At 39.1% G+C, this 25,739-nt stretch overlaps 1 protein-coding gene across 2 annotated transcripts; it reads right to left on the reverse strand.

Moving 5' to 3' along the window:
• Nucleotides 1-5,925: 5,925 nt before the first annotated feature.
• On the reverse strand, nucleotides 5,926-15,408 carry LOC149830747 (protein DETOXIFICATION 40-like). Of its 2 annotated transcripts, XM_090013464.1 has the most exons (7): nucleotides 15,011-15,408; nucleotides 13,278-13,909; nucleotides 12,778-12,834; nucleotides 10,317-10,555; nucleotides 8,869-8,987; nucleotides 7,913-7,999; nucleotides 5,926-6,326 (listed from the first exon to the last, which is right to left on the reverse strand). In XM_090013464.1, exons 1-7 carry the CDS (start codon nucleotides 15,365-15,367, stop codon nucleotides 6,261-6,263), a joined length of 1,557 nt encoding a protein of 518 aa, XP_089869590.1. In that variant the 5' UTR covers nucleotides 15,368-15,408; the 3' UTR covers nucleotides 5,926-6,260. The 2 variants fall into 2 exon arrangements, with proteins under 2 accessions (XP_089869590.1, XP_089869591.1); XM_090013465.1 differs by lacking the exon at nucleotides 7,913-7,999.
• Nucleotides 15,409-25,739: the final 10,331 nt, after the last annotated feature.

Genomic DNA, 25,739 nt, shown 5'->3' on the forward strand with positions numbered 1-25,739 from the left:
TGCATTCTCAATCCTTTTGGGAATTTTGGAATCTGTTGGAGAGAGGGTTCATTAAATGCGTACTTTATTATGAAATGCCTACTTACATCTCTCTCTCTCTCTCTCTCTCTCTCTCACACACACACACACACACACACACACACATATACTTGAATAATGGAGTGGTAAGTTCATCTCTATGGTCATATTATTAATTCTGTTTTGAATTTCATCACTCTTGTTGGGATGATGAGTTTGCGTCTACATTCTTACAGCGTGGATCAGAAGGTAAATCGTCCAACCTAATAATTGGGAGGAGGTATTCAAGTCAATAAAGGACCGTGCATTCATAGTTTGACATGAATCTTAGGACATGTTTGCAATGCCCTGGGTCCTTTGATTGTAAATCACAATCACAGTACTTTCTCACCGTGCCCTTAGTTTGTTCTCTACAATGGGCTGGCTCCTCATGTCTAAGCATTTAGAGAGGATCTTTATGGTTTAGATAGTCAAGATTGAAAGCATCTTGGGGATGGAAAAGTATTAAGGAGCATGGATATTTTGGACGAGGGTCTGATATGGATTGTTGGTGATGGCCAGTTGAGTGACTTTTGGTTCAACCGATGGGCGGCCAGTGATGGCCTTCTTTCTCTGGTAAGATTGATGGGAGATTCCATTTCTAAACAATTTTATAAAGCTTGCTGCAATGTGAAAATGAGCTGCAGGTATCTTCGACCATGATCGACTTGATTGACAGAATTCCTAGAGCTGCTCATCGAGAGGACCACTTGAAATGGTTAACAAGGAGCAAGTTTTCATCAAGTTAGCTTGGAGTACAGTGCGGTCTAAAGAAGAGGATTTCCGTCTTAGTAAAAACGTTTGGTTCAAAAATCATTCCTGAAGGGCGGCCTTAACTCTTAGGTTTTCAACTGCAGAAGGACGATGATGGACGGGTTGCAGCACCTAGGTGTGTCCTTGACTCCTTATCTAACTGCTGCGTGCTATGTAAAATGCAAGAAATTGGTGAACCATCTATTGATCAATGGCAAGGTGGAAACTTTCCTGTGGAAGAGGGCTGTGCATCTGTTTAACAAGGTCAGGAAGAGAAAAGGGAAAATCATACATGAGCTGCAAGTTGGATAACGTTCACTTCCAAGCGAGCAAGCTGAATGAAGCGTGGATAATTTGCACCCAAGTGGTGCGTGGCGATCGAACTATAGGGCTAGCGTTTTAGTTAATGACCCATAAGTTATATCATTGCTGAGATGCTTTCCAATATCAGGGAGAGAATTCTTCCAATCCTTGAGAATGTGGAGCACCCGGTCACTCTAAACAGGTTATTCGCTGGTAGATGGCGTTCCCCACCGATACAACAACAACAACAACTACGCCTTCATCCCAAAACAATTGGGGTCAGCGATATGAACCAAAAAAGAAATTCATTTTGGGTCTTCCACATGAATCCTTTTCCTCCAATCATTTCTATCCAACGCCATGTCCTCGGTGAGGTTCAAAGCATTCATATCCTTTCCTATCATCTCCATCCAAGTCTTCCTAGGCCTACCCCGACCTCTTTTAACTAATATATTTTCCCATTTCTCCAACCTTCTAACTGGAGCATCATTAGGCCTTCGCCGAATATGTCCAAACCACCGTAAACGATTCTCTCGCATCTTATTTTCAATGGGTGCAACACCTACCTTCTTACGTATCTCTTCGTTCCGAATCTTATCTTTTATTGTATTTCCACACATCCATCTAAGCATCCGCATCTCAGCTACACTCATTTTTTGAATATGATGTCTCTTGGCAGCCCAACATTCCGTACCATATAGTAAAGCGGGTCTAATAGTCGTCCTATAAAACTTTCCCTTCAACCGCAATGGCATTCTACGATCGCACAACACTCCAGTAGCACTTTTCCATTTCATCCACCCAACCTTTATCCTATGATTTACATCTCCATCAATTTCTCCATACATTTGAATGATGGATCCCAAATATTTGAAATAATCATTCACCGGTATATCTTGCTCACCAAGCTTCACTACACTCCCATCACTACTTTGTTGCTTACTAAACCGACATTCCATATATTCAGTCTTACTCTTACTCAACTTAAAACCTCTAGCTTCCAATGTCTGTCTCCATAATTCTAACTTAGCATTAACCCCAGCTCTAGACTCATCAATCAAAACAATATCATCAGCAAACAACATACACCACGGTACATTTTCTTGAATTGATCTCGTAAGCTCATCCATCACTATCGCAAATAGGAAAGGGCTTAAAGCAGATCCTTGATGTAACCCAACCGTTATCGGAAAATTGGTTGTCACCCCTCCACAAGTGCGGACATTGGTTACTACTCCTTCATACATATCTTTAATTATACTAATGTACTTGAGAGAAACACCTTTCTTCATCATTGTCCACCAGAGAACGTCCCTAGGTATTCTATCGTATGCCTTCTCTAAATCAATAAAAACCATATGCAAATCTTTGTTCCTCTCTCTATATCTTTCAATAAGTTGTCTAAGAAGATGTATAGCTTCCATAGTTGATCTTCCAGGCATAAAACCAAATTGATTCTCCGATATCATGACAACCTTCCTCAACCTAGACTCAATCACCCTCTCCCAAAGTTTCATAGTATGACTCATGAGTTTTATACCACGATAGTTTGTGCAATCTTGTATATCACCCTTATTCTTATATAAAGGCACCAAAGTACTCTTCCTCCACTCATTAGGCATCTTATTTGTTCGCCAAATCAAGTTAAAAAGATTTGTCAACCATTCTAAACCTTTCTCTCCCAAGCATTTCCAAGCCTCGATAGGTATACCATCTGGGCCAACTGCCCTTCTTGATTTCATTTTCTTCAAAGCCTCTGCAATTTCTTTCTTTTGAATCTTGCGCATGAAGTCACGATTTATCTCATGAAAAGGAATGGAGAAGTCTCCAAGATCTTGAGCATGACTATCATTAAATAGCTTATCAAAATAATCTTTCCATCTCTCCTTAATCTCCTCATCTTTGACTAAAACCCTTTGCGTTTCATCTTTGATACATCTAACCATACCCAAATCCTTCGATTTCCTATCTCTCATCTTTGCAAGCCTATAAATATCCTTCTCGCCTTCTTTGGTATCCAACTTGTCATAAACCTCCTTATATACCTTAGCCCTCGCGTTTCGAACAACTTTTTTAGCTTCCTTCTTTGCTATCATATACTTCTCCAAATTCTCATTATCACGACTCTTACTTAGATTTCTATAACACTCTCTTTTAACCTTAATAGCTAATTTGACATCCTCGTTCCACCATGATGTATCCTTACCTAGTGGTGCACCGCCTTTAGACTCACCCAATACCTCCTTAGCTACTTTTCTCATACCACCCGCTATCTTATTCCACATTGATTCTGAATCCTCCTCGAGACACCAATCAACTTCCTTAACTACCTGCTCTACAAACATTCCTTGTTTAGCTCCTTTCAGTGCCCACCACTTAATTCTAGGATCTATCCTATGTCTATCCCTTTTGCGGCATTGTCTAATTCTAAGATCTAAAATTAAGACTCTATGTTGTGTAGCTACACTTTCTCCTGGTATAACCTTACAATCGATGCAACAACCCCTATCTCTCTTTCTAAGTAGGAAAAAATCTATCTGACTCGTATTAACCCCACTTTTAAATGTTACTAGGTGAGACTCCCTCTTCCTAAACCAAGTGTTTACTAAGATCATATCATAGGACAAACAAAAATCTAAAATCCTTTCTCCACTTTCATTTCTTTCTCCTATACCATAGCCTCCATGGATATTCTCAAATCCATCCCTACTAATGCCTACATGTCCATTAAGGTCACCGCCGATGAAAAGCTTTTCTCCATAAGATGTCTCTTGTACTACTCCATCTAAATCTTCCCAAAATTGATGCTTAATGGAATCATCTAAACCTACTTGAGGTGCATAAACACTAATAATATTAATAATATCCGTACCTAATACTAATTTAATAAGTAAAATTCTATCACCCTTCCTACGGACCTCAACTACATTATCTATAAACTGACGACTCATAGCAATCCCTACTCCATTCCTATTCCTATTTATTCCTGTATACCAAATCTTATATCCCCAAGGTTCTATCACTTTAGCTTTCTCACCTACCCATTTGGTCTCTTGAAGACATAAAATATCAATCTTTCTCCTACACATAACATCTACTAACTCTACCAACTTACCAGTTAAAGACCCTATGTTCCAAGTGGCTAACCTAATTTTATGGTCTTGGACTAACTTCTTTACCCCCACCCGTCCAACAAAGTGAGGGAACCCTTGCCTATTTGACACCACACCCGGGCGCCGGTGTGACGCGTCGCTTCTGGGCGACGACCTAGCAACCCTTGCACATTTATCACTGCCTCCGGGCCTAGAGAGTACAGCGCGTCGCTCAGTAGGGAACGCCCCAACGAAATTCTCATATTGGTTCATTTTCATAGGATATGACAAAGTTTTTATGCTGGCTGTCACAGGCCTACCGCAACCCTCCTCCTTTATCCGGGCTTGGGACCGGCAGTGTATAATTACACAGGCGGAGTGATAGATAAATTGGATTAAAGTCTCTGCTTTGTGTTAAAATTTGAACAAGATCTTCCATTGTGTTTACGATAATAGCAGAGCACAAAGAGTGGTTTCTGGTTATTGGGTTGCTAAATCGTCCTCTTCTAGAACATGATACTCAGATAATTTGGTGTTGGAAATTTATGAAGGAAACTCCGGACATAAATCAGCTTATTATTGAAGGATAGCCAGGATGTGTAACTCATTGGGGATGATGGGTGTGGAAGGGATAAACTTCCTGATTGGTTCCCAAATCTCTTGTATCTTTGATGTAATTAGTTCGTGTTCTCACTTGATATTCAAGTGGAAAGGAATTAGACCATACCCGGCACACATGCCATGCCAATGTTCAAGCATCGATTTGGTACTAACAGGGCCCCAGATAACACGGATCGGACAAGTTCACCATAACGAGTCTAATTGTCAACTCGATCACTGATCTCGAGTTCTAGGGTTATTATGTCAAACACACCCGGCTCAATGGATGTAATACTAAACCTGGTACGCTTGTCCTAAGTCTTCTTGAGGAGATGGAATCAGGTCAGGGTGTGATCTGACAGTATTCCGTTAGAGCACTTCTTGATGCCGTTGATTCAAGATCCAAAACCTGTATGAATGAGATGTGTCCATCACTTGGAGGGACCCTACTCTTTTTTCCGATGTCGTTTGTGTTTTGGATGAACAGCACCAAAATGGTTTTAAATGAACGGCCGACAATGAGCCTATCACTGTTTTGATGGGTGTCGTTCATTTTAAGATGAACGCCATCCAAGGTGCCTCTCAGGGTGTGCCTCAGACGTGACTCTCTCTCTCTCTATAGAGTGCTGGTTATAATTGTGACGTGTGCTGCTCGGGTTAAGAAAATAACACCCGTATTTTGTGCATCTGTGATAGGGGTGTCAATGGGTCGGGTTTGACCTGAATGCGACCGGGACCAAACCCTATAGGGTTAGGGTTTAGTGATAAATAAGAAGGCCCGACTAGAATCCAGGTTGAACCCGAAGGATCTGATTAATATATGGAGCTGGTTATGATTTGTGAAATTTCATACCAGACCCGGCCTGAGTTTCTATTAAGATCCACAATTTTTCAATGTAAAAAATATTATTTTACTGGGTATGATCCGGGTCAAGTTCATGTAATCCTTATAGGAACCGGGTATGGTTTCACTTAAGTGGGTCTGATTAGACCCGAGTTTGAACCAGGTACCACATCTTAAGTGAGGTTTGGGTTTGGTTCCACATGGGTCCAAACCAAACGACACTCCTAATCTGTGGCCACGGACCTCAGTAGTATTAGAAAAGAAAAAGTAAACCACTTTTAAGCAGTATTCCCACGTGGAGCTTGTAAAAAATTTAAGAAAAAACAATACAATATAAAGGATAGGTTTGAGAGAGCTCTCTAACAGTAGCGTTGTCACCCTGCCAGATCGTCGTTCGTTTCATCTGAAGAATAATAACTCCAAGTGTGCACCGTAGCGAACGGGATCTTCATCAACTCAGACTACCCGACCCATCAATCAGAAACGCCCCACTAGAGCCAAAAACATGCCAACTCCACGTCCATCCTATCGTTATTTCTTATTCCTTCAATCAGAAACGGTCCACTAGAGCCAAAAACATGACAGCTCCACGTCCATCCCATCGTTACATCTTATTCCTTCGTAAGGGATTGTGGTTTGTCATCCCACGCATTCAGCCGATTCGTTGCCTTCTCGACCTAAAAAAAAAAATTAAAATTTACTTTTGTTAAAATTTATTTTAGTTTAATCAGACCTGATAGATGGATTCAACATGTTGAAAATAGTGAGGATTGACTTTCGAACCACTTTTTTATTACAAAAAAAACATAATTTTATAATTTTAGGAAATATTGCTCTATTTAGTGGGAATTGACTCTTGGATCATATTTTTTTGATGAAAAAACATGTTTGTCTGAGCCAAAAAAATTTGATGCCTTCATAGCCATTGATTTTGGATCACCAAAAAAACCTATATATACATTAGATTCCGAAGATCTAAAAGTTGGTTACCACTAAACAAAACATATAGATCACATCTACGGTGTTAGACGTGAGAAAAAATACATAAAAGTATGATTTTTGAAGGAGCCTAACCAAACCTAACAAAAAAGGGGGCCTAAGGAACACATTACTCATATATAAATAATATATATAGGGGAATGAAAACCTTCTCAATGGAAACCCTCCCAAACCATTCCAATGAAATTAATGTTTTGGTATTTTTTTCAAAATTTTGACCAAGCAGATATATCCATGTTTGATTTACTATATAAATTGACACTTAGATCATGAATTTTGGATAGAAGAAATGGTATTTGGAGCCTAAAAAATTTATGAAAATTATAGGCCATTGATTTTAAAACTTATAAAAACCTATCCATACATCAGAATAAAATGCTTCGAGAACTAATTCTTATAAAAACAAGCATATAGATCACATGTGCAATTAGAATTTTGAAAAAATACCAAAAATCCAATAAAACGTCCATTGGGCTGTAACATTCTTTAACTTTTAATGTTTTTTTCATATCTAACCCTTTAGATGTTAAGATTAGTAAAAACTTACCTTTGAATCGTGTTTTTCTGAAGAACATGACAGATTTTACAAGGGTTGAAAAATCAACAGTCTGTCTACAATGTACTAAATTTTTAAACCTCAAAAAAGCATATTTTTACAACGAGGGTAGCAAATGCTATCCTAAACAGCTTAAAAAACTGTAGGTGTTTGCTTGATCTGAACTTACATGCATTCTATATAATTTATTAAATATAGAACATGCCTGGCAGGTCGCCCAAATGGAAACGGGCCTGGGGAGAAGGTGCTGACCCGTTCATCTCAAGTTCGACTCCCACAGGGTGTGTGCGTGCGTGCTTTTAACTGGTGGGTTCCCGAAGGGCTTGGTTACCGGTGATCCCACCTGGTGTTTACCTCGCAGGGGGCTGGCGCGAGGGTTCCTCGTCATCAAAGAACATGCTTTAGATGATGAGGTATTTTCGATGTTTAGATGTGCTTTGGAGAGAGAAACATTCAATGGCTCATATGGCACTAAAACTTGATGAGAAAATCAAATTTTCTGCTTAAGAACAATACTTTTAACTGTGCTTTCTTGAAGTGTTTAGGTTGTTTTAATTTTATGCCACATGGTACCAGTGGGACCTTTTGTTGTGCTGGGTGGCCATCCAAATTTAGTTTCACGTAATTTCTGATTGTATATATATATATATATTTTTTAAGGAAGTAATTTGTGGTTATACCATAAGAAGAGACAAAGCCAAGTTTTACCTCTTTATTCCAATCCGTCCGGTAAGTAACCCAGATTAGAATGAGGGTCTGCAACACGGTGCCTCCGAGCATACCAGACCATATACCCTGTAAGTTACCAAAACAACCAAAAGTCAGGATATCTCTCTCTCTCTCTCTCATAGTTGCTCTTTTTTGGCTTATGTGTTCTTTGTCGGTCTGGGTCCTGTGTGTTTTGTTTGCCGGTTTCAACGTCTGTTGAACCTGTCATAATGTTGATATCTTTGATTCGGCTCTCTCTCTCTCTCATAGATTGATAACTGCACATCCATGGAGTTTGGGACAGCAAGATAGCCGCTCGTCGATGAAACCCGCCAAATGTTTTGTTGACCTTCGCTCGACCAAGCCTGTATGTAGTGATCCACTGCTTGGAACTGTAAAAAGAGTAGCACTAAGGACATAGGCGGAGCGGACAACTCACCCAATTACTTTTAGGGGATTTGTCACGAGGGTGAGATGCCATGTTCAAGTCCATGTCTGCTCCGCCTTTCTCTAATTACCCAATGTTGTCAGTATCGATTGTTTCGGTCGACTCATATCGTATCGGACAGAAAACTGATATGAAACTGACCTGAACCGGTTAATTTTCAAATAAATCTTAAAAATGGTAAAAAAATAGTTTTTTTAATAGTTTTCAATAAATTTTTTGACATATATGTATCTTTCTGTGATCAAAAGTTGGCCGATTCGAAACGACTCAGCCCTGGATTGCTCGATTCCCTGAATCGATTTGAAAATTGATTAATTAGTTCAGGGTTCTTAATTACAACATTTGGTTTTTTGCCATGGTTGGCAAAAAGTGAGGTGAGTGATGATTTTGAAAAATGGCAAGTATGGTTTTGGGTTTTCCTTATAATAGAGGTATTATGGAAAAACTGATTTTAAAAGGACCATTCGACCAAACAGCAACGGATGCATTCAAATAATCATGAACCCACCTTAGCGCCCAGCCCAAATTTAAAGCCTAGCAGTACGCCCAAGGGAATGCCCACAACGTAGTAGCATCCAACGTTTACATAAGCCACAAATGCTTGCCACCCGCAACCAACAGCTACGCCTGCATATATTCATGCCAAAGGGGTCAGAATAAAACCAAAAGTTACAAAGCAAATCACTGTAGCAATTAAGCTTTTGTGTTACTTGGAGATGAAAATCACACCAAAGCATACAACTGGATTTAAACTGTCCTTGTCCGAACGAAACAGGTTATTGGTGATGCTGAAAATATATGTGATATATATGAAAATAATTGTGATGGCTTGCACCGTTACAAATGAACCTATGTTTGTCTATTTGAGAAGACAGATGCTCAAGTTTGAAAGTGCGTGTGAGCAATCAAGGAGGAGAGAAGATCAAATGAGCGGCCAGATCACTTTTAGAAAATTGATTTGGAATCCTATCACCGTCCACAATGTACACAAGGACCATGAGTTGTTTGCTCTCATCAAGGAGTGAGTTTGACACGAGCATGGAACATGGAGCCCCTTGGTGAACAGATCCAGTGATCAGGGCCGAACACATTGTATGTGTTTGGCCCCAACCACTGGATACCACGTATGCCTAGAGTGGAGATACAAGGATGGCTTAGCTGCCCATCTATGTAACACAACCCAATCACATGAGAGCATTCTATGGGCTCCACAGCAATAGGATGCAGGCCCACCTCAGAAAGTTGTCATGCTATTCGCCTGTGTCACATACACGAGCCTTGGATCCCAACCCCGTATGCTTGTCCCCCTCCTTTAGGGCACGTTTGGAAGAGAAAGTTTTGCCTGTGAGAGTTTTTTTTTTTTATATGAGATGTTCTCTAAAAGAAAGTTTTTAGCATGAGAAAAACAGAGTGAGAAAATAAGAGAAACATGGAGGGTGGTGGTGGTGGTGGTGGTGATAGCAGTAGTGGGTGGTAGGGGAATGTAAAAATAATTTTTTTCTTAGTAGAAAATATTCCTCCACCTACCCCCATGCAGAATGTTTGTTATAAAAAATTATACTTTTTAGAAAAACTCTCTCAGCCTAAAAATCTCTAGTTTTGAAGGGTCAAAAATATGTACTAATTTTTCATTTTCTATCACTTTTCCTACATCTTTCTCGTGTGTGTCTGCCCCCTTTTTGGAAAGAGCCCAACGTATTTTATATGTGTTCTCCGCCCCCATCATGAAACTAAACCAAGTGCATAACCGTTGGAGGGCAATCTAGACAAACAAAACTTTGACGTCTTTTTTAAAACGTTCAAAGCTTTTGGGGAATTTTTGAATTATACCCAAATTAGAGGTGACATTCTGAAAACTGTTGTTTCTTTGGCTTTGGCTTTGGCTTTTAAGGGGGGTTACATGAAGGGAGATGCAATAAACAATGAGAAATTAATTAAAGGCTGAGAGCTGCAAACCTGACAGTACGGGCTGAATGCCGTTAAGGATGAGGGTGAGGCCCAACAGTGGACAAAGATCTGATACAGCGTTCGCCACGGTTTCACCTTCTGTGAATACGTAACTGATGACGTTGCGGAGGGCCATGACTATGGCAGCAGCAATGACCGAAACGATGAAGGAGACAACGGTTACAATCACCACGGAGAAGGCCGCCGATTTGGGATTGCCAGCGCCCAATTCGTTGCTCACTCTCACGCTGCGTCGAAATGCAGCAAGCAGATTAAAGATCAGATTACCATTCAAAAGGGAAGCTTGGAGAGAAAATGAGTCACTTTGAACCGATGTTGTCAGTATTCATCTGGATCGGGCGATACAATCGATCTGAATCAATCAACTTTTAACCCGGACAAGACGTGTAAATTTTTTTAATTAATATTAAAAAAACTATTTTCGATTTTTTTTTTTTTTTTGACTTGATTTTCTGCCGATACGGATTCAGCCCGATACTGACAACATTGCATTGATATGATCGAAAATAGCTCAGTTTCTCATGGGGAAACAAACACACCATTTTTTACAGAGAAATGGTAGAAAAGAAACAACTTCATCTTTTCACGTTAAAGTGAGATCATACCTCCTCCCTTGGAAAAAAGTTTTTCTCTCGCGTTTCTTTGTGGTGAGCAATTTTTTGGTGAATGCATGAATAGTTTTTCGACTTTTCTTTCTTCTTTAGAATGGAACACTAGTTTTAACCTTATAAAGTGGAGTGTACTTTTCTGCATTCAGGACTCACTAACCTTTTGCTTTTTTCAGTCAACATAAAACAATGCAGTTTAATTTTTCTTAAAACTGTTTTACATGATTTTGTTATTTCTTTCTCACAATGGAAACAAATGCTCCCTTTAAGAAAACATGAAACTAGCTATATATATATATATATGGGAGTACGCGAACCAACCTGATTTTGATAAGACTCATAACCATGGATCTGGGTGGAGTCTAAATCTACAGCTGTTTAAAATATATATGGATCGGTTTTGAGTATGACAAATATAAACCCAAAACCGATTATACTCAGCACCCAACCCTAACAGTTCTATGTAATTTATACCTAAATCGACCCAAACCAAGCTAAATATGTACCCTAACCCATTTCATACCCGACTCAAACGGTTCTATTAAACTCAACCCGTCTTGGACCTGATGTCCAAACCGATCCTAACTCAAAAATAATGCATATCAATCATGAGAATTTTGAATATAATTGTTATTAATAAATAAATAAATTATTATTAATCCAGGAACAACTTTTCTAACTCTAAAAAGTTAAAAATCTTAATAGAACCTACTTGTACTAAAACAAACCCACTGATTTATACTTGACCCAATCTGTACTTGAATTAGTTAATTCATACAAGTCTACAATCTTAGTTATATCTAGACCCAACACGAACATGAATCAAATTAAGACCTGAACCTATTTGGAATTGGTTCATTTTTTTACCTAAGCCCGTTAACGAGTACAGGTTCACAATGTTTAAACATACTAAAACCAAATTAACCTAGATCCGAATGAAACTGGATCTGGTTTGGGCCGATTTGTGAGACCCGATAAAAAAAAAAGTTGGTCTACTTAAAACAGTGAACGACACCCATGAAAAACAGTGAACAAGCTCATTGTGAGCCGTTCATGTTCATTTTAAACCATTCGGATGCCGTCCATCTGAAATACTAAGGACATAAAAAATAAAAAATAAAAGATAAAAGAGTAGGGCTCATCTCATTCGTGCAGGTTTAGGATGCCACTCGCGGCAAGGATCAACGGCATCTAGAAGTGCTAAGACGAATACCGTCAGAGCAGAGCACACTCTGACCTGATCCCGTCTTAAGTTTTTCAACTGTAAAGTTTAAAGCCCTCCACACAACTACGAAGACAGATCGTGGGGTGGTTTTGACAAAACACAAATTTTGGTGCTTTGAAGTCACCACCGTCCATGTCTTCAATCATTCGTTCCGCTTTGCGGTTTAGCACAGTAACACCGAAGGCGCTTGCCATACACATTCGACAGCCCTTCATGAAGTAACGATGAGTTATCTATACTTTTCTGTCAAGGGCCAATTTTTTTAATTCCCATCGTCATCTGACCAGACTCCGGTTGGATTTTACTACGTGTTCCGATTCGGATTCGGAGTCCGATGGGATCAACCAAAACTGAATTCTGATCAAACCGGCCGGATTAGTTTAAAATCTGACATTTACACGGATTCCAGTACAGATTTTAGTCGGATTGGGAATTGGATGCAACACTTAATATCAAGTCCGGATATGATTATTAGTCTCTTTTTTATGACGAGCTACCGGACCTGAATAAACAAATTAGAGTTGGACATCGGACAATATCCAACCTTCGCTTTCTTTGGTAAAAGTGAAGGGAAGGAAAAAAAAGTAAAAGGAAAGCAAAAGAAGAGAAACCAAACCTTGCAGCAGCGTTGAATCCCACGGAAATCATGAAAACCCACCCAGAAATGGTCATACTGCAACAATTGAGCCAACCAATTAGGTTAGGACACGAATCGAATCGAGCTGTGAATAAAAGGTTAAAAAAGTAAACAAATAATCCAGTACATAGACCTTCGGTTGGCATTTGATGATTGATAGGTCCATGTCCCAAAGGTGGGATCATGAGTGTGCCGCTGCATCTGAGAGCCTTCCATCTCTGGGGTACAGCCTGTCAGCTGGTGGGCTCAACAGAAAATGGAAGGCTGCGGCAAACTAAAGTGTGTCCCACCCAACCCAAAGAGTCGGAAGGAATCAATCCCAAAGACAAGACCAGAGCCAAAGCCTAGCTCGTCTTCACATGCATCAATGCAGTAGAAAAGAAAGGAAGAAAAAGAAAAAAAGGACAAAAGCGACCGATTGGCTAGCTAGATATGGGGGGAGGACGAAGGAGAGAGAGGGCACGAGTGCATGCGCGTACCAGATGGAGAGCGAGTCGAGCTCGATCTCGGCGTTCTTCAAGAGGCCGGCGAGCAAGACGAGTATTTGGAAGTACCAGGTCTCGAGGCAGAGCATTACCGCGGAGGCGGTGGACAGCCTGAGGAAGCCGCAGAGGCCCGAGAAGGCCTCGATCGTGAATCCATTCCACGTCTGCTTGCACTTGGGGCTGTTGACAATGTAGACGAACTGGGCGATGACGACGATCCACCAGGAGAAGCTGAGCACGAGCGACGCGCCAACCAGGCCCAACCCGATCTTGTAGACGGCGAGCCAGCTGAGGAGGAGGTGCAGCACCAGGGTGCCCGCCGAGATGAGGGCGCTCGGGGTCACGATGCTCTGCGCCTGCAGGAACTTCTGGATGGGGAAGTTGATGGCGTACGCGAAGATCTGCGGGATGAGTCCCATCACGAAGACCGACGCTGCGGAGGCGATCGCCTTGGATTCTCCAAGGAAGAGCAGGATCTGCTTGGAGAAGACGTAGATGACGGTCAGAGGGATGCCCGTTAACGTCAGCAGGATGGCGGACCTCTGCAGGTATATGCCCAGCATCTCGTACTTCCTGGCCCCATATGCCTGACCGCACAGCGTCTCCACCGCGCTTCCCATCCCAAGCTGCACCCGCCAAATTCAATATGATCAGTTGAGTACTCACCACCAGTTCCATTTACCCAAAAAAGAAAACAATGCAAGAATTATCGAACGAACTGCTTAATTTGTTGTTAATTTTGCTTTTGTTTTTCTAACGGTAGTCGATGGACTGAGATAGACGTGGTCTTCGTTTTTACCTTTTCCCTATGCCTTTACGATGCCAGCTAGTCAGAAATTGTGGATCCAACCAAATTGTGGTGACTGACGCTGGCAAAAACCAGAAACTATACAGATTTTGAAATCTTTCATCATTTTTAAGAATAATTTAAAATAAAAAAAGGGACGTGGTAACGATGCGCAAACAGTGTCGCCAATTACTTTACCGATGGACATGTTGCTCTAAGCTTGGATCCGATCAGAGCTCATTTTAGTGTAGTTTTGATGACTCATGTGGGTGCATTTCTAAGAGAGAGAGAGAGAGAGAGCACCCACACCGGAGGGTTAACCAGGAGTCACCGTTATGACTCGATTGGTTCATGGACATAACTATAACTTTTTTCTGCAAGTAAAGTTACATAAAATCTATCCACACAAAAGAAGGGTATGTTTAAAGTTAGAGGGAGTTCTTATGAGAGGAAGACAAATCATGCAGACCACTGGATGTGAACGCGCTGGCTTATTCAAAGCGAGCTATCACTCTGTCAGTCGTTGATGATGCATAATCCAGCTTGCCTAATTGTGACACCCGCTGAATCGGGCGAGCCTGAACCAACCTGTCACTTATGCCCTGATTCTTGATCGAGTCAAACCAAGCTAATCACGAAACAGGATGAGATCTTCCTGTATGGGTAAACAGGTGTTCCTTATTTTTCTTTCTTTTTTTTCAAACCAGAATAGAAAGGAAATCAGGCCGAAGAAGAAAAAAGATGCCCAGTGATTTAATTAATCTGTTAGCTAGACTATCCATATCCACAGGGAGTGCGTACCGCCTTGCCTTAGGCTGTGGTGCAAACGATCCACCATCTTATATATTCTTGCCATGCAAGAAATGAACATACAGTTTGCTTTTCATAGCAGTCGTGACCGCGGGCTACAAGGAGAGAGAGAGAGAGAGAGATGGCTTACCATGAGACCATAGGTGAAAACTTGGATACCGGTGTTGCCGAGGGAGGCAGCAGCGAGCTCAAGATTTCCGAGGTGGCCCGAGAAGATCTGGGTAGCCATAGACATGACATAGTTCAGCATGTAGACGATCACGGCTGGGGCTGCCAGGTTATGGAGGAGGCGCAGCTCCACCCAAGTGGCAGATCGCATCCGACGGAACCACGGCGTGCCATCGTCTTCGAGGATGCTCTCCAGCCCACTGCTCGAACGCACCACCATCGAAGGAGGTGCCCCTTGATGGTTCTGCTCTTGCAGAAGAGGCTCGTTCAGATGAAGGTGGCCTCCAGAATTCATGGTCATACTGGAGATGATCCTCATTGCTTTTGTCCTCTCCTCTCCTTCCAATTGCAGGGATGAGCCGAGCTGCCTTTCTTCTTCACTCCCTTTTTATGGGTGATGAGCAGGAGATGCATGTAAGGCTAGAATAAAGAATCGTGGACGTATGCTGGCCGTCAGACCCTTTTACGTTGAATCTGATGAGAGATGATGCCCCGTTCGATGGCGTAAGCTGGGTGGATTAATTTTATTTCGCTTTTCCAAGTTTTGAGACCATGACATGTTGACACTTGGCTTAATGGCGACAAATAAATCCCATCTATAATTCTGAAACGTCTTCTTTGTTTCTTGTCCTTTCTCTAAAATCTTTCTGCAAGTACTTAATTATATATCTAAGTTTCCTAATTAATCTTACCCAAATTCTTATTATTAGATTTATTCACAAGGGACGATGTCGAGAAAAAAATTATAAAATGACTAGTGTTGGAGGATATAAAGGTTTGTCCCGTCTAAACTTTTGGGCAAACTGTGGGACTCCAACTCCATCACGAATGTTTGGCAAAATGATGTAGTCAAAATTTTTTTTCCCTCTTTTCTTAGTTAAAGGACGACACATTGCGTGATGTACTTCTCATTTTCATGTGGAAGAAAGACTTGTAATAAAAAAATTCGGAATGGGAATTGGTAGCAAAATTTGTAAGGGTACCAAGGATGCCCTAACAAACCATATGAAAAGATAAAAAATTAAGCCGCTAGCAGTCACTGGTCGACCTAACCCCAAAGATCGGATGATCCTATTTATTAAAATTGAGGTACCCGTCGTATGTTGGCACCAAGGATCGGATGGTCCGCACCAAGGGGAGTTGGCGTAGTGGGGTGGGGCTGGGGGGCTTGGCCACTTAACCGGTGATTAAGGTTCTATTCCCATTGGCGTCTCTTCTCAGGGCAAAGTTTTACGCAGACGGAAAGACGAATGTATGTATGCCATGCCAGGCTGAGTCAGTGCGGCCAGGTCACGGGTACAGTTTCTCCTGATTATAAATAAAAAACAAAAAAAAAAGCCAAAGGATCGGATGGCATTACGAATAAAAAAATGAAGTTCGTGTCCCATCGAATTAGCCTAAATTGTTTAAGGAAGAAGTGGCCGGTTACGCTAGTGCATTGTGGCTTCGGGTGGCACATAATGTTTGAGAAGGAACACTCCCACAAAAAAGGTAATAGATGAAAAGCCGCCACCACTTCTCGATGGTCCACATCGGCGGCATGGATGGGCACCATGCTTATGTATGATCCCTGTGGGTTGGATTTTGGGTTAGACATCTGACTAAATTTGAATCCATTTAGTTGGATTCGATAGAGCAAGTAGCACCCAATTATAGTCTGATCAGGATGCACTATTACTCATCCAACTTCGAATCCAAATCGATTATTTCAAAAAAAAAAAACCTCCCAATCCAAGTCCAAGTCTCTCTCTCTCTCTCTCTCTCTCTCTCTCTCTCTCTCTCTCTCTCTCTCTCTCTCTCCTGAACAGCCATCTTGGAGGCCATGGGAAATTGAATTTAGTGGATATTAGTGTGTATGATACCCTATATAGAAGTTCAATGGTATAGGGTGGTAAGGGTCCTAAAATCTTGTGATTCAATTGCTACAAGTCTAGCTAGTTGACACAAAGTTGCACTTGGAAAGACAAACCTGTGGGTTGGTATCCAATAGGGGTTGTAAATGAACCAAGCAGCACACGACTCAACTCGGTTCGGCTTATCACGAACTTGTTTGTGATTGGTATGTATAGCTGTTGAGCTGAATCATGAGCAGCTCGTTTAGCTTAAACAAGTCCAGCCTGAACATGGGGTGTTCAGCTCTGCTCGGCTCAGCTCAGAAGAGCTCGTATAAATAAAAAAATATTTTTTATGCATAATATATATAGTAAGTGTAATATATTAAAATAATAGTGCATAAAATATAAAAAAAAAAGGATGAATAAATATATATACATAAAATATAAACTATTAAGTGTAATATATAAAAAATTATATATATATATATATATATATATATATATTTCATGTACAAATACCATGAAATATTTTTACACAAGCCAGCTCGTATTCAGCTCACCTCATTTAGGGATGAACTCAGCTCAAGCTCGGCTCAGCTAAAAACAAACACAAGTCAAGCCACAAGCTTAATCCACTAATAAAAGAGCCAAGCACGAACATGCCGTTGGCTTGTTTACCAGCCTACTATCCAACGCTTTCAATCTGTCAAATCTCTATGCATTTCTGCATGTCTTAATAAACCAGTTGGCTTCGGCCTAACCCCAACTTGCCTATCAAAAATAAACTTGACACGTAGCACTACAAAAAAAATCACCTTTACTGGCGTAAAAATCGTGCCAGTAAAGACAGGAAACCAGTGTTGTCGATATGTCAGTAAAGCCTTTACTGCGCTACCTTGTAGCGCCGGGAAAAAATGTTTTTATTGGTGCTAAATTAGCACCAATAAATACCTCTTTACTGGCACGGTTTTCATGCCAGTAAAGAGATTTTCCTGTATTTTATTTAGAAAAATTATTTACTGAAGCAATTTTTGTGCAATAAAAATGTTATTAGTGGCACAATTTTTGCGCCAGTAAAGCCCACTTTACTGCTGTAAAAAAACAGCACCAATAAAGGGTTATGTTAAAAAATGAATGTTTGATGCACACAAGCACAGACAAAGATAAAAAAACCCTCTGGATCTTGTTAAGAAAAATCTGGCTAAAAGAAAAGGATGAAAGGACAACCACTCTTAATTCTACTATTGTTTTTTATGGATGTTCTATTTTCATCTTTTCATGATTCTAAATATACACATTTTTAGCCCATTAACAAAATAAAAGCGAAAAAGACAATGAATATAATTTCCGCCGCTTGAGGGGCACACTTAAATAGAGTGAGAAACATGGTTTCAATATGAGCAATTAATCCAGAAAAATATATGAATACTTCAGATTTTCCAACAAAGTTATAGTAGGCCAAAAACAGAGGAACATATCAGCAGTTGTTAAGACAGGAGATGAACTTGATATTACACTGAAACATATGAGACATTCCACCTATAATATTTTAACAATTTTGTAGTGTTGATAGCAAAAATATAAAACACCATATTTAGCCTTAAAAGCCATGAGAGGATGAGCCTGATCATTTCGAAGGTGGTTTTCTTGTTTCCACCAAGTCGGATGAGATTTAGAAAGTTGTAAGACATCAGAGGTGCATATCGAGCAACCATCCTAGCAAAGGCATTAAATATTACTACAACTTCAAAGTACAACATTAATGCTGATAAACCTGCTTGCAACTCAAGCTTTGTTAAGGAGATACTTATTAACATATCATAAGCAAGCTCACTGAACGTGCATGTTTACTTTGGAGTGAATGAGTAAAACATTAGCATCCCAATCTTGAATAAGGAGTAGTATGTACAAATGCACATGCACATTAAAAGAACAAATGCAGCAACTTGCACAAGATTTTAACCAAATTAACAAGATCATATGTTGAAATGTTCATTTGGATGAAACTACAAGAGCAGACATTGTTGTGCCATGTTAGAATAGTGTGTTTCAGTGACCTAGGTTCAGTTTTGAGGGATTAGGTTGGCTTGGTTCAGGTTTGATTAAGGCAAATGTCAAGTTCTATTTTGGGTTCAGGTTTAGTTCTGACAGGCTTTAAAAAAAATCAAGTTCTCCTAAAATACAACTCAATAAATACTATAAAAATAAAAGAAGACTTAGAACACATTAGGTAAGCTTTGGTTAAAATTGTAGGTTAGAGGGATTCAAAGTTGGAGAGATAAAATTATACAATGTTTTGGGTTTGTTTTGGATTTGGATTCTGTCTGACACTCTAAGAAAGTGAATTATTTCTCTCATAATAAAATAAAACAAATCTCATAAATTAAGATTAGGCAAGGGACAACTTAAGAAAGGTATGTGTAAAGTTTGAGAGCCTGGTTCGTACTTATTTGAGAAATAAAATTCGGAAAAATCAAGGTAAGGGTTTGATTTAGGTTTGTTTTAGGGCTGGGTTTTGGATAGAACATGTTCTAGTGTCAGATTTAATTCTTCTTATTAGGGAAGAATTAATATCTGATTTTTTTAGGGTAGGTTAAAGACACATAGGGGCATCTAGGGTTAATTTTTTAGGTTTAGACTAGATACAGATTGGGAGATACATTATTTTAAGTTAGGTTATTTTATGAAAATCATGTTGTTTTTAGAATTGGTTTAGGAGAGGTTTATGATTAGAGGAGGTTTGGAAAACGAGTTCTCCAAAGGTTAAGAAAATTGTTTGTTCATCCAAAGATAGCCCAAGAACCATGTTTGGTGCAAGGTGATTGTGAATCTACCAGAAAGTTGATTCAGTCCACTAAGTAGAATTGGTTCTACGCTTAGTGTTTATGTACTTCCGAACCTTAGAACAATTGGGACCACCTTATACGAACTAAATGAGCCATGAGACAAGGTGAACAAGTCTAAGAGGTAGGAACTTGCAGGGAGTAGAAGAGAGAGAAGAGAGTGTAGGCCTGGGGGCTAAGGGTAAGAGAACGAGAATTAGAAAAAAATGTTCCAAAGGGAGGGTCAAGTTCTTGAAAGAGAGAGAGCGACAACTTGATTCTACTTTTTCATATATGATAAAATATTGAAATTGAGTCCCTTTTATAAGCTAAGGGAGCTCTACAAAAATCAAAGCATAATTAAAGTAAAATCAACAATTACAAAGCAAATTAAAAACAAAGCATGTCTAACAACACTTAATTCTAAACTTAGCAAAACTTTTCCCCCAAGGCACTTAAGAGGCCCAACTCACAAGGTAGAACTTGGCCACCAATGAAGGATCCCCAAAGGCCACATGAGTTTCACGGAGAGGCCTTGATGGTCCTTACGTGCGCCTATAGGGCAGGACCCTCATGCTTTCTTTAGGGATTCTAGAGGGGATGCCCCATGTGGGTCCCATTTATATTCAATGCTTCCCAAAGGGGGGTACCCCATGGTGGATATCCCACTTGCTAAAGTGGCATAGCTGATTTGGCATGAGTCCCACTCGCTGAAACTTGGAGCTTGGATCTAGAGCCATGCTTAGATCTATTTCAATGTCTTGGGCCAACGAATGTGGATCAAGGTCTCTTCTGACTTAGTCCACATCACCTTGCATCCTAAGGAGCTTGAATAACGGATTTGGTTTGGCAATCAGGGGGTTAGTTTGCTTTTTATGGACCCCAAGAGTTGAATCAGGCTCACCCAAGATTGGGTCCACATCTTTTGTACCGGGAGCTAGGTCCTTAGAAATTGAGACTGCATCATCCCCTCCCCCTTGAGAATTGCCTAATCCTTTAGGCAAGATTCTAAGAGTTAGCTTTTAAGGGAGGTAGTCAAACAAGAAGGTTGAAGCACCCCTTCATCTTATTTGACAGACTGTCTTCGAGCCTTTAACACGACACGATATTTGCACATCCTTCCAACATGCGAGCCATCTGTAACTACGAATTGCTAGAGGAGTAAGCTCACTTCATCGGTAGTGGATGTATTGTTGGCTTTCACCTGGATAAAAAATAGTGAATGGATCAAGTCTAGACACCAGAAGACATAACGACACAAAAATTTGTTGTTATATATTACATATAACGATAAATGATGACATGACATAACAACATGGATTTTTTAAAAGACATAACAACACATAATGTCATGACCAAGAAGACCCGCTTTGAAAACATATATAACAACAATTTAAAGGGGTAAAGACGAAAATTCAAAGGGGTAATAACGATAATTGATTTGTCATTATTACTCTGAATCAAGTTTTGGTCATAACTTTTGATCCAAGTGTCGTATCGACCTTATTTTTGGCTCATTCAAAAGCTGAGAACCTCCTCTTCACTTTTTTTTTGGTCAAAAACCTTAAATATGTCTATGTGTTATCATAGACAATTTCATTTCATTGCATGCATAGATTATAATTAATTTGAAATATAGTCATTTAACCTTCTTTTTTTTTCTGCGGGTGTACAACTGATGGACTATCCATCCTAGCCAAGAACTAGTTTGGTCTAAAACAAACCAGACCATGTTGTCTAGGACATGCTTGTACTAAACTGAACTTATTGGTTCAGGCTCAATCGTCCTAGTTTGGGTGCAAGCTGAGGTGAATCGAGTTTTTTGATTCAAGCTGGCCTGGGCCTGACCCATGACTTGGCCTAGTCAGGTATGTCCATAGCAGGTCTGAACCATGGCACGGTTCAAGCCGGTCTGACCAGCAAGGTTAGCCCTTGCCTCAAAATGAAAACCTATTTTTTTTAAATGTTTATCTCAAAATTTCAATTGAAAACTTATTTTTTTGCAAATTAATTTTCAAGGATATGTGGATGAGTTGTCAAAACCATGTCTTATGTATGAATCAGATTTTTGAACCATGAATGGGTCTCGAAAATGTCCTTAATGTACAAATCATATTTTGAACCTATGAGTGGATTTTGAAAATGGCAACTTTCGATGTATAATACATAAGCAAATTTTTTAAAGGTGAGTGTGTTTAAAAAATGATCACATATCATTAAAAATGCATAGACAAACTATTTAGCTATGAATGCATTTCTAAAATGATAGCATTATCAATATGCATAAGCAAGATATTAACCATGAATATGTTTTAAAAATTATCACACATTATCCATAATGCATACACATGATCTTTAACCATGAATGTATTTAAAAAATGTTAACACATTATTCATAATGCATAAACATAATCTTTAACCATGAATGTGTTTAAAAAATGATATCATTATTCATAAGGCATAAACAAGCTATTTAACCACTAATGTGTTTCAAAATGACAACACACTATCAATAATGCATAAACATGAGATTTAACCATGAATGTGTTCCAAAAATGATAACACACTATACGTTTTGCATAGACAAGCTTTTCAACCATGAATGTGTTTCAAAAATAACAACATACCATACATTTGCATAGACAAGATTTTCAACTATGGATGTGTTTCAAAAATGACAACGCACCATACATTTTGTATAAACAAGGTTTTAAACTATGGATGTGTTTAAAAAATGACAACACACCATACGTTTTGCATAAACAAGTTTTTCCATTATTGAATATTTCAAAAATGATAATGCACCGTATGTTTTGCATAAACATGGTATTCAACCATAGATGTGTTTAAAAAATAATAACACACCATACATTATGCACAAACAATATTTTCAACATGGTAAAACAACATAAAACTATGTTTCTAACATGAATCATGAATCAAAATGATGAAACACCATTAGTATTGGTGTACATCTCCATCGACCATGCATTTGTATAAAAATAAGGGCAATCACATTATATATATATATATATATATATATATATATTCATGGTTTTATCCATGAGAATCCTTGTTGACACCCACATGCATTACAAGAATGCATGTTTGTATGATTTGGAAGGAGAGAAGCTTTAAACAAAACTTAATATACAAATGGCTATAGATTAACCTACATTTTTCCTTCTTTGTAATGTTACTTTATCTTCAAAAATGTTTTCTACTACCACAAGTCTAGGATGGATTCCCTCTAAGGTACCCTGCACTACACTTGAGTGGAGAGAAATGAAGAAAACATCAAAATGTCGGAGAGAGAAAGAGAGAGAGCTCATGAATGCCTCTCTTCTACTTTTAGAGAAGTATTTCTAGGCAATTGCTCATGTATAGGTGAGATGTGTAGTTGATTTTATATGAAGGAAGATGGAGGGTTGAGATGAGTCTAAACTTTTTCTCAAAAGAAAGTTCTCAAGATTGACCCTTGACTTCTTCTAGTCATGTGAAGACTTTCACAAATTTGGTAAGCTATAAAAATGCTATCATTTGTAGCCTTTTCTATTTTTGTTTTTCCTAGGAATTGTAAAGATTCTATATTGAGATCCATGTGGAATCCCATTGGCTCTCACCCTTCACACTTATCAAGGTAGGGATTAAGCTAAAATCCCCCCCCCCCTTGGTTGGCCTCTAGTTGGTTTCATTCTAACTAGTTCTAACTTCTAGTTACCTTTTAAAATATTATATTATTTGCAAGTTTAATTTTTTTCTTATTATTACTTTTAGAAACTCCAAATTATGAAAATTTCATATTGGGTCTTATATTATTTTTAGAAACTCCAAGTTATGTAATTCCTACTTTGGATCTTCTAGTTGGATCCAACTCCAATTAGATCCAATCTAAATCTAAGCTAGATTCAAACTCTAAAAAGAATATTAAATTCCTTTTTAATACTTTAACATTTTTTTCTTATTTTAAATTCACAAATTAATGAATAATTCAAGTGTAATTATCCACTTAATATTAATTAGGCATAGTTTATTTTTAAGTATTTGTTAATTATCAAACAAACACTAATTAATTATAATTGACAATTAAATACTTAGTATCCAAATCCAACCAATGCTAATAAACCCTAATTATCCAATATAAATATTAAGTCATCAAATTGATTAATATTTTCATAGATTGAATTTGCCACACAAAATTCTGTTTATTTTGATTAAAATTTGAAAAAATTTGTGGATCTTATAGGGATGGATCTGAAACTCTTTTGTCTTATATTTTGGATTTTATTTTGTAAATCAATTACCTTTGGTGGTGATATGTGAACTTTTGTTAAATTACGAATGAAATAATATTTTGCATATGCGTGCAATTTCTCTCTGCATTGGATCGGTTTTTGAAACCCAAATAACTTGTTACTAGTATTTTCTATTTATATGATTTTAAAGCCTTCCACTATGTTTCAAAGGAAAGTGATAAAAAAATTAGGTGTCATAGATAAGGTGAGTATTGGGGTCTCGCACATCGCTAGAACTTCTCAAAAGCGGGCTCGGCTCCTTCCACAGGGGCAATCATGTGAAGCGTAATCAAGAAGCTTCTACCACCTATTCCTTGAGGCAAGCATTCCAGAACATGAGGGATCGATAGAACATACTCAGACTTGGGTAGGGGACTTAGGCTTAAACTATGGTCAAGAGGGTCAAACCAGCTAAACAGAAAAACATGCTATGTTGAGTCCAGACATGTTCTAGGAAGAAAATCATCTCTCAAATGGCTGGGTAGAAAAATGCCAAAATTTGAGGGATGGTTCTAGACACATGGAAGAAGATCCTTTAAAAAAATCAAGTCCTAACTCTATAGGGATCGAGATATGAGTTCGAGAACATGAGACAATGATTAGGGTTGAATTGGATTGGGTGTTGGTTCGGAACTTTGGAAGAAAATTCTGTTCTCCCAAAGGCTCAACATAAAAATCTAAAATTTTAGGGGCTAATTCTAGACACCTAAGGAAAGGTTTGGTAAAAAATCAAGGTTAGAGGCCATTAGAGTAGGGAGAAATGATTTTTGGAAGTCATGATTTTTTTTTGGACAGACCGGGTTTGGGTACTGATCGATTAAACTAAAAAATTGAGTTCTCTAAAATGGGAACCCAATAAATAATGAAATTATGGGGGTAGACTAAGGACATATCGAAGAACCTTGGGTATGAGTCTTAGACCTAGATTATTCATAGTTTGGGCTACATGAATTTTTGAAGTCTAAAGGTTTTGGGGTTTTTTCGAATTCAGGTTAGACACACTTGGGTTTAGGTACGAGGATGAAATGCTTTCAAGGATTGTGAATGGACTGATAGGACAATATGATCTTAACTCAGTTGGAAACATGCTCAGCTTGAGGTCCTAAAAGGGTGGGGCGGCCATCCTCAGTAGCTTCCACAACCTAGCCTACATGTGAAGCTTCTTTCTCATGGTGCTCAGCGGGAAGATCTCTCTCGTGCACATGAAAGAGTTGGTACTTTCGCCTCTCACATCTCGGTCATCTCAAGAGACCCCATCCAACATGGGTATGAGCTTCTGATCCCGCTCGTGACAAGCATAAGAAAGCTCATAATGAGGCTTCTCCATGAGATGCATAAGCTCGTTATATGGACACAAACTACATGCCATCGATTGGTCATACGAGCATGAAAACCTTGCAACTAGTGCAGAGGGTTCGATGCATTTCTCTCATCATCGAGGTACGGAACCTAGTATACTTTCGTGGGTATTCATTAGGCTTATACTTTGCCTTTTTACATTATTCAATGCATCATGAGAGTTTGAGAGATAGGAAAGAAGAGTTTGTTCCACTTGTTGAAGTGGAACACCTTGTTGTGCATGTGGGTCCGCTTGTGCCTCCTATTCAGGAGCTGTTTCGACCTCGAGAGTAACTACAAGGTTGCTTTCGTTAGGTTGGTCGGCATGTTATTGTCGCGGGGCTGAATTGCATGTCGGGGAAGGACTCACTTTCATTTGTGAAGGTACCAACAAAGCTTTC

This window comes from Nuphar pumila, chromosome 7 (assembly GCF_984573655.1).
Source record: "Nuphar pumila chromosome 7, dmNupPumi1.hap1.1, whole genome shotgun sequence".
NCBI classification, from domain to species: domain Eukaryota; kingdom Viridiplantae; phylum Streptophyta; class Magnoliopsida; order Nymphaeales; family Nymphaeaceae; genus Nuphar; species Nuphar pumila.

What these genes read in the sequence shown, in the direction of transcription:
- LOC149830747 (XM_090013464.1), bottom strand. Translation starts at nt 15,367, where the DNA reads ATGAGGATCATCTCCAGTATGACCATGAATTCTGGAGGCCACCTTCAT. An exon ending in CTCGACTCGCTCTCCATCTG is followed by an intron (nt 12,835 to 13,277) that starts GTACGCGCATGC and finishes CAATTGTTGCAG; the next exon opens with TATGACCATTTCTGGGTGGG. An exon ending in AATTTGGGCTGGGCGCTAAG is followed by an intron (nt 8,000 to 8,868) that starts GTGGGTTCATGA and finishes GGTAACTTACAG; the next exon opens with GGTATATGGTCTGGTATGCT.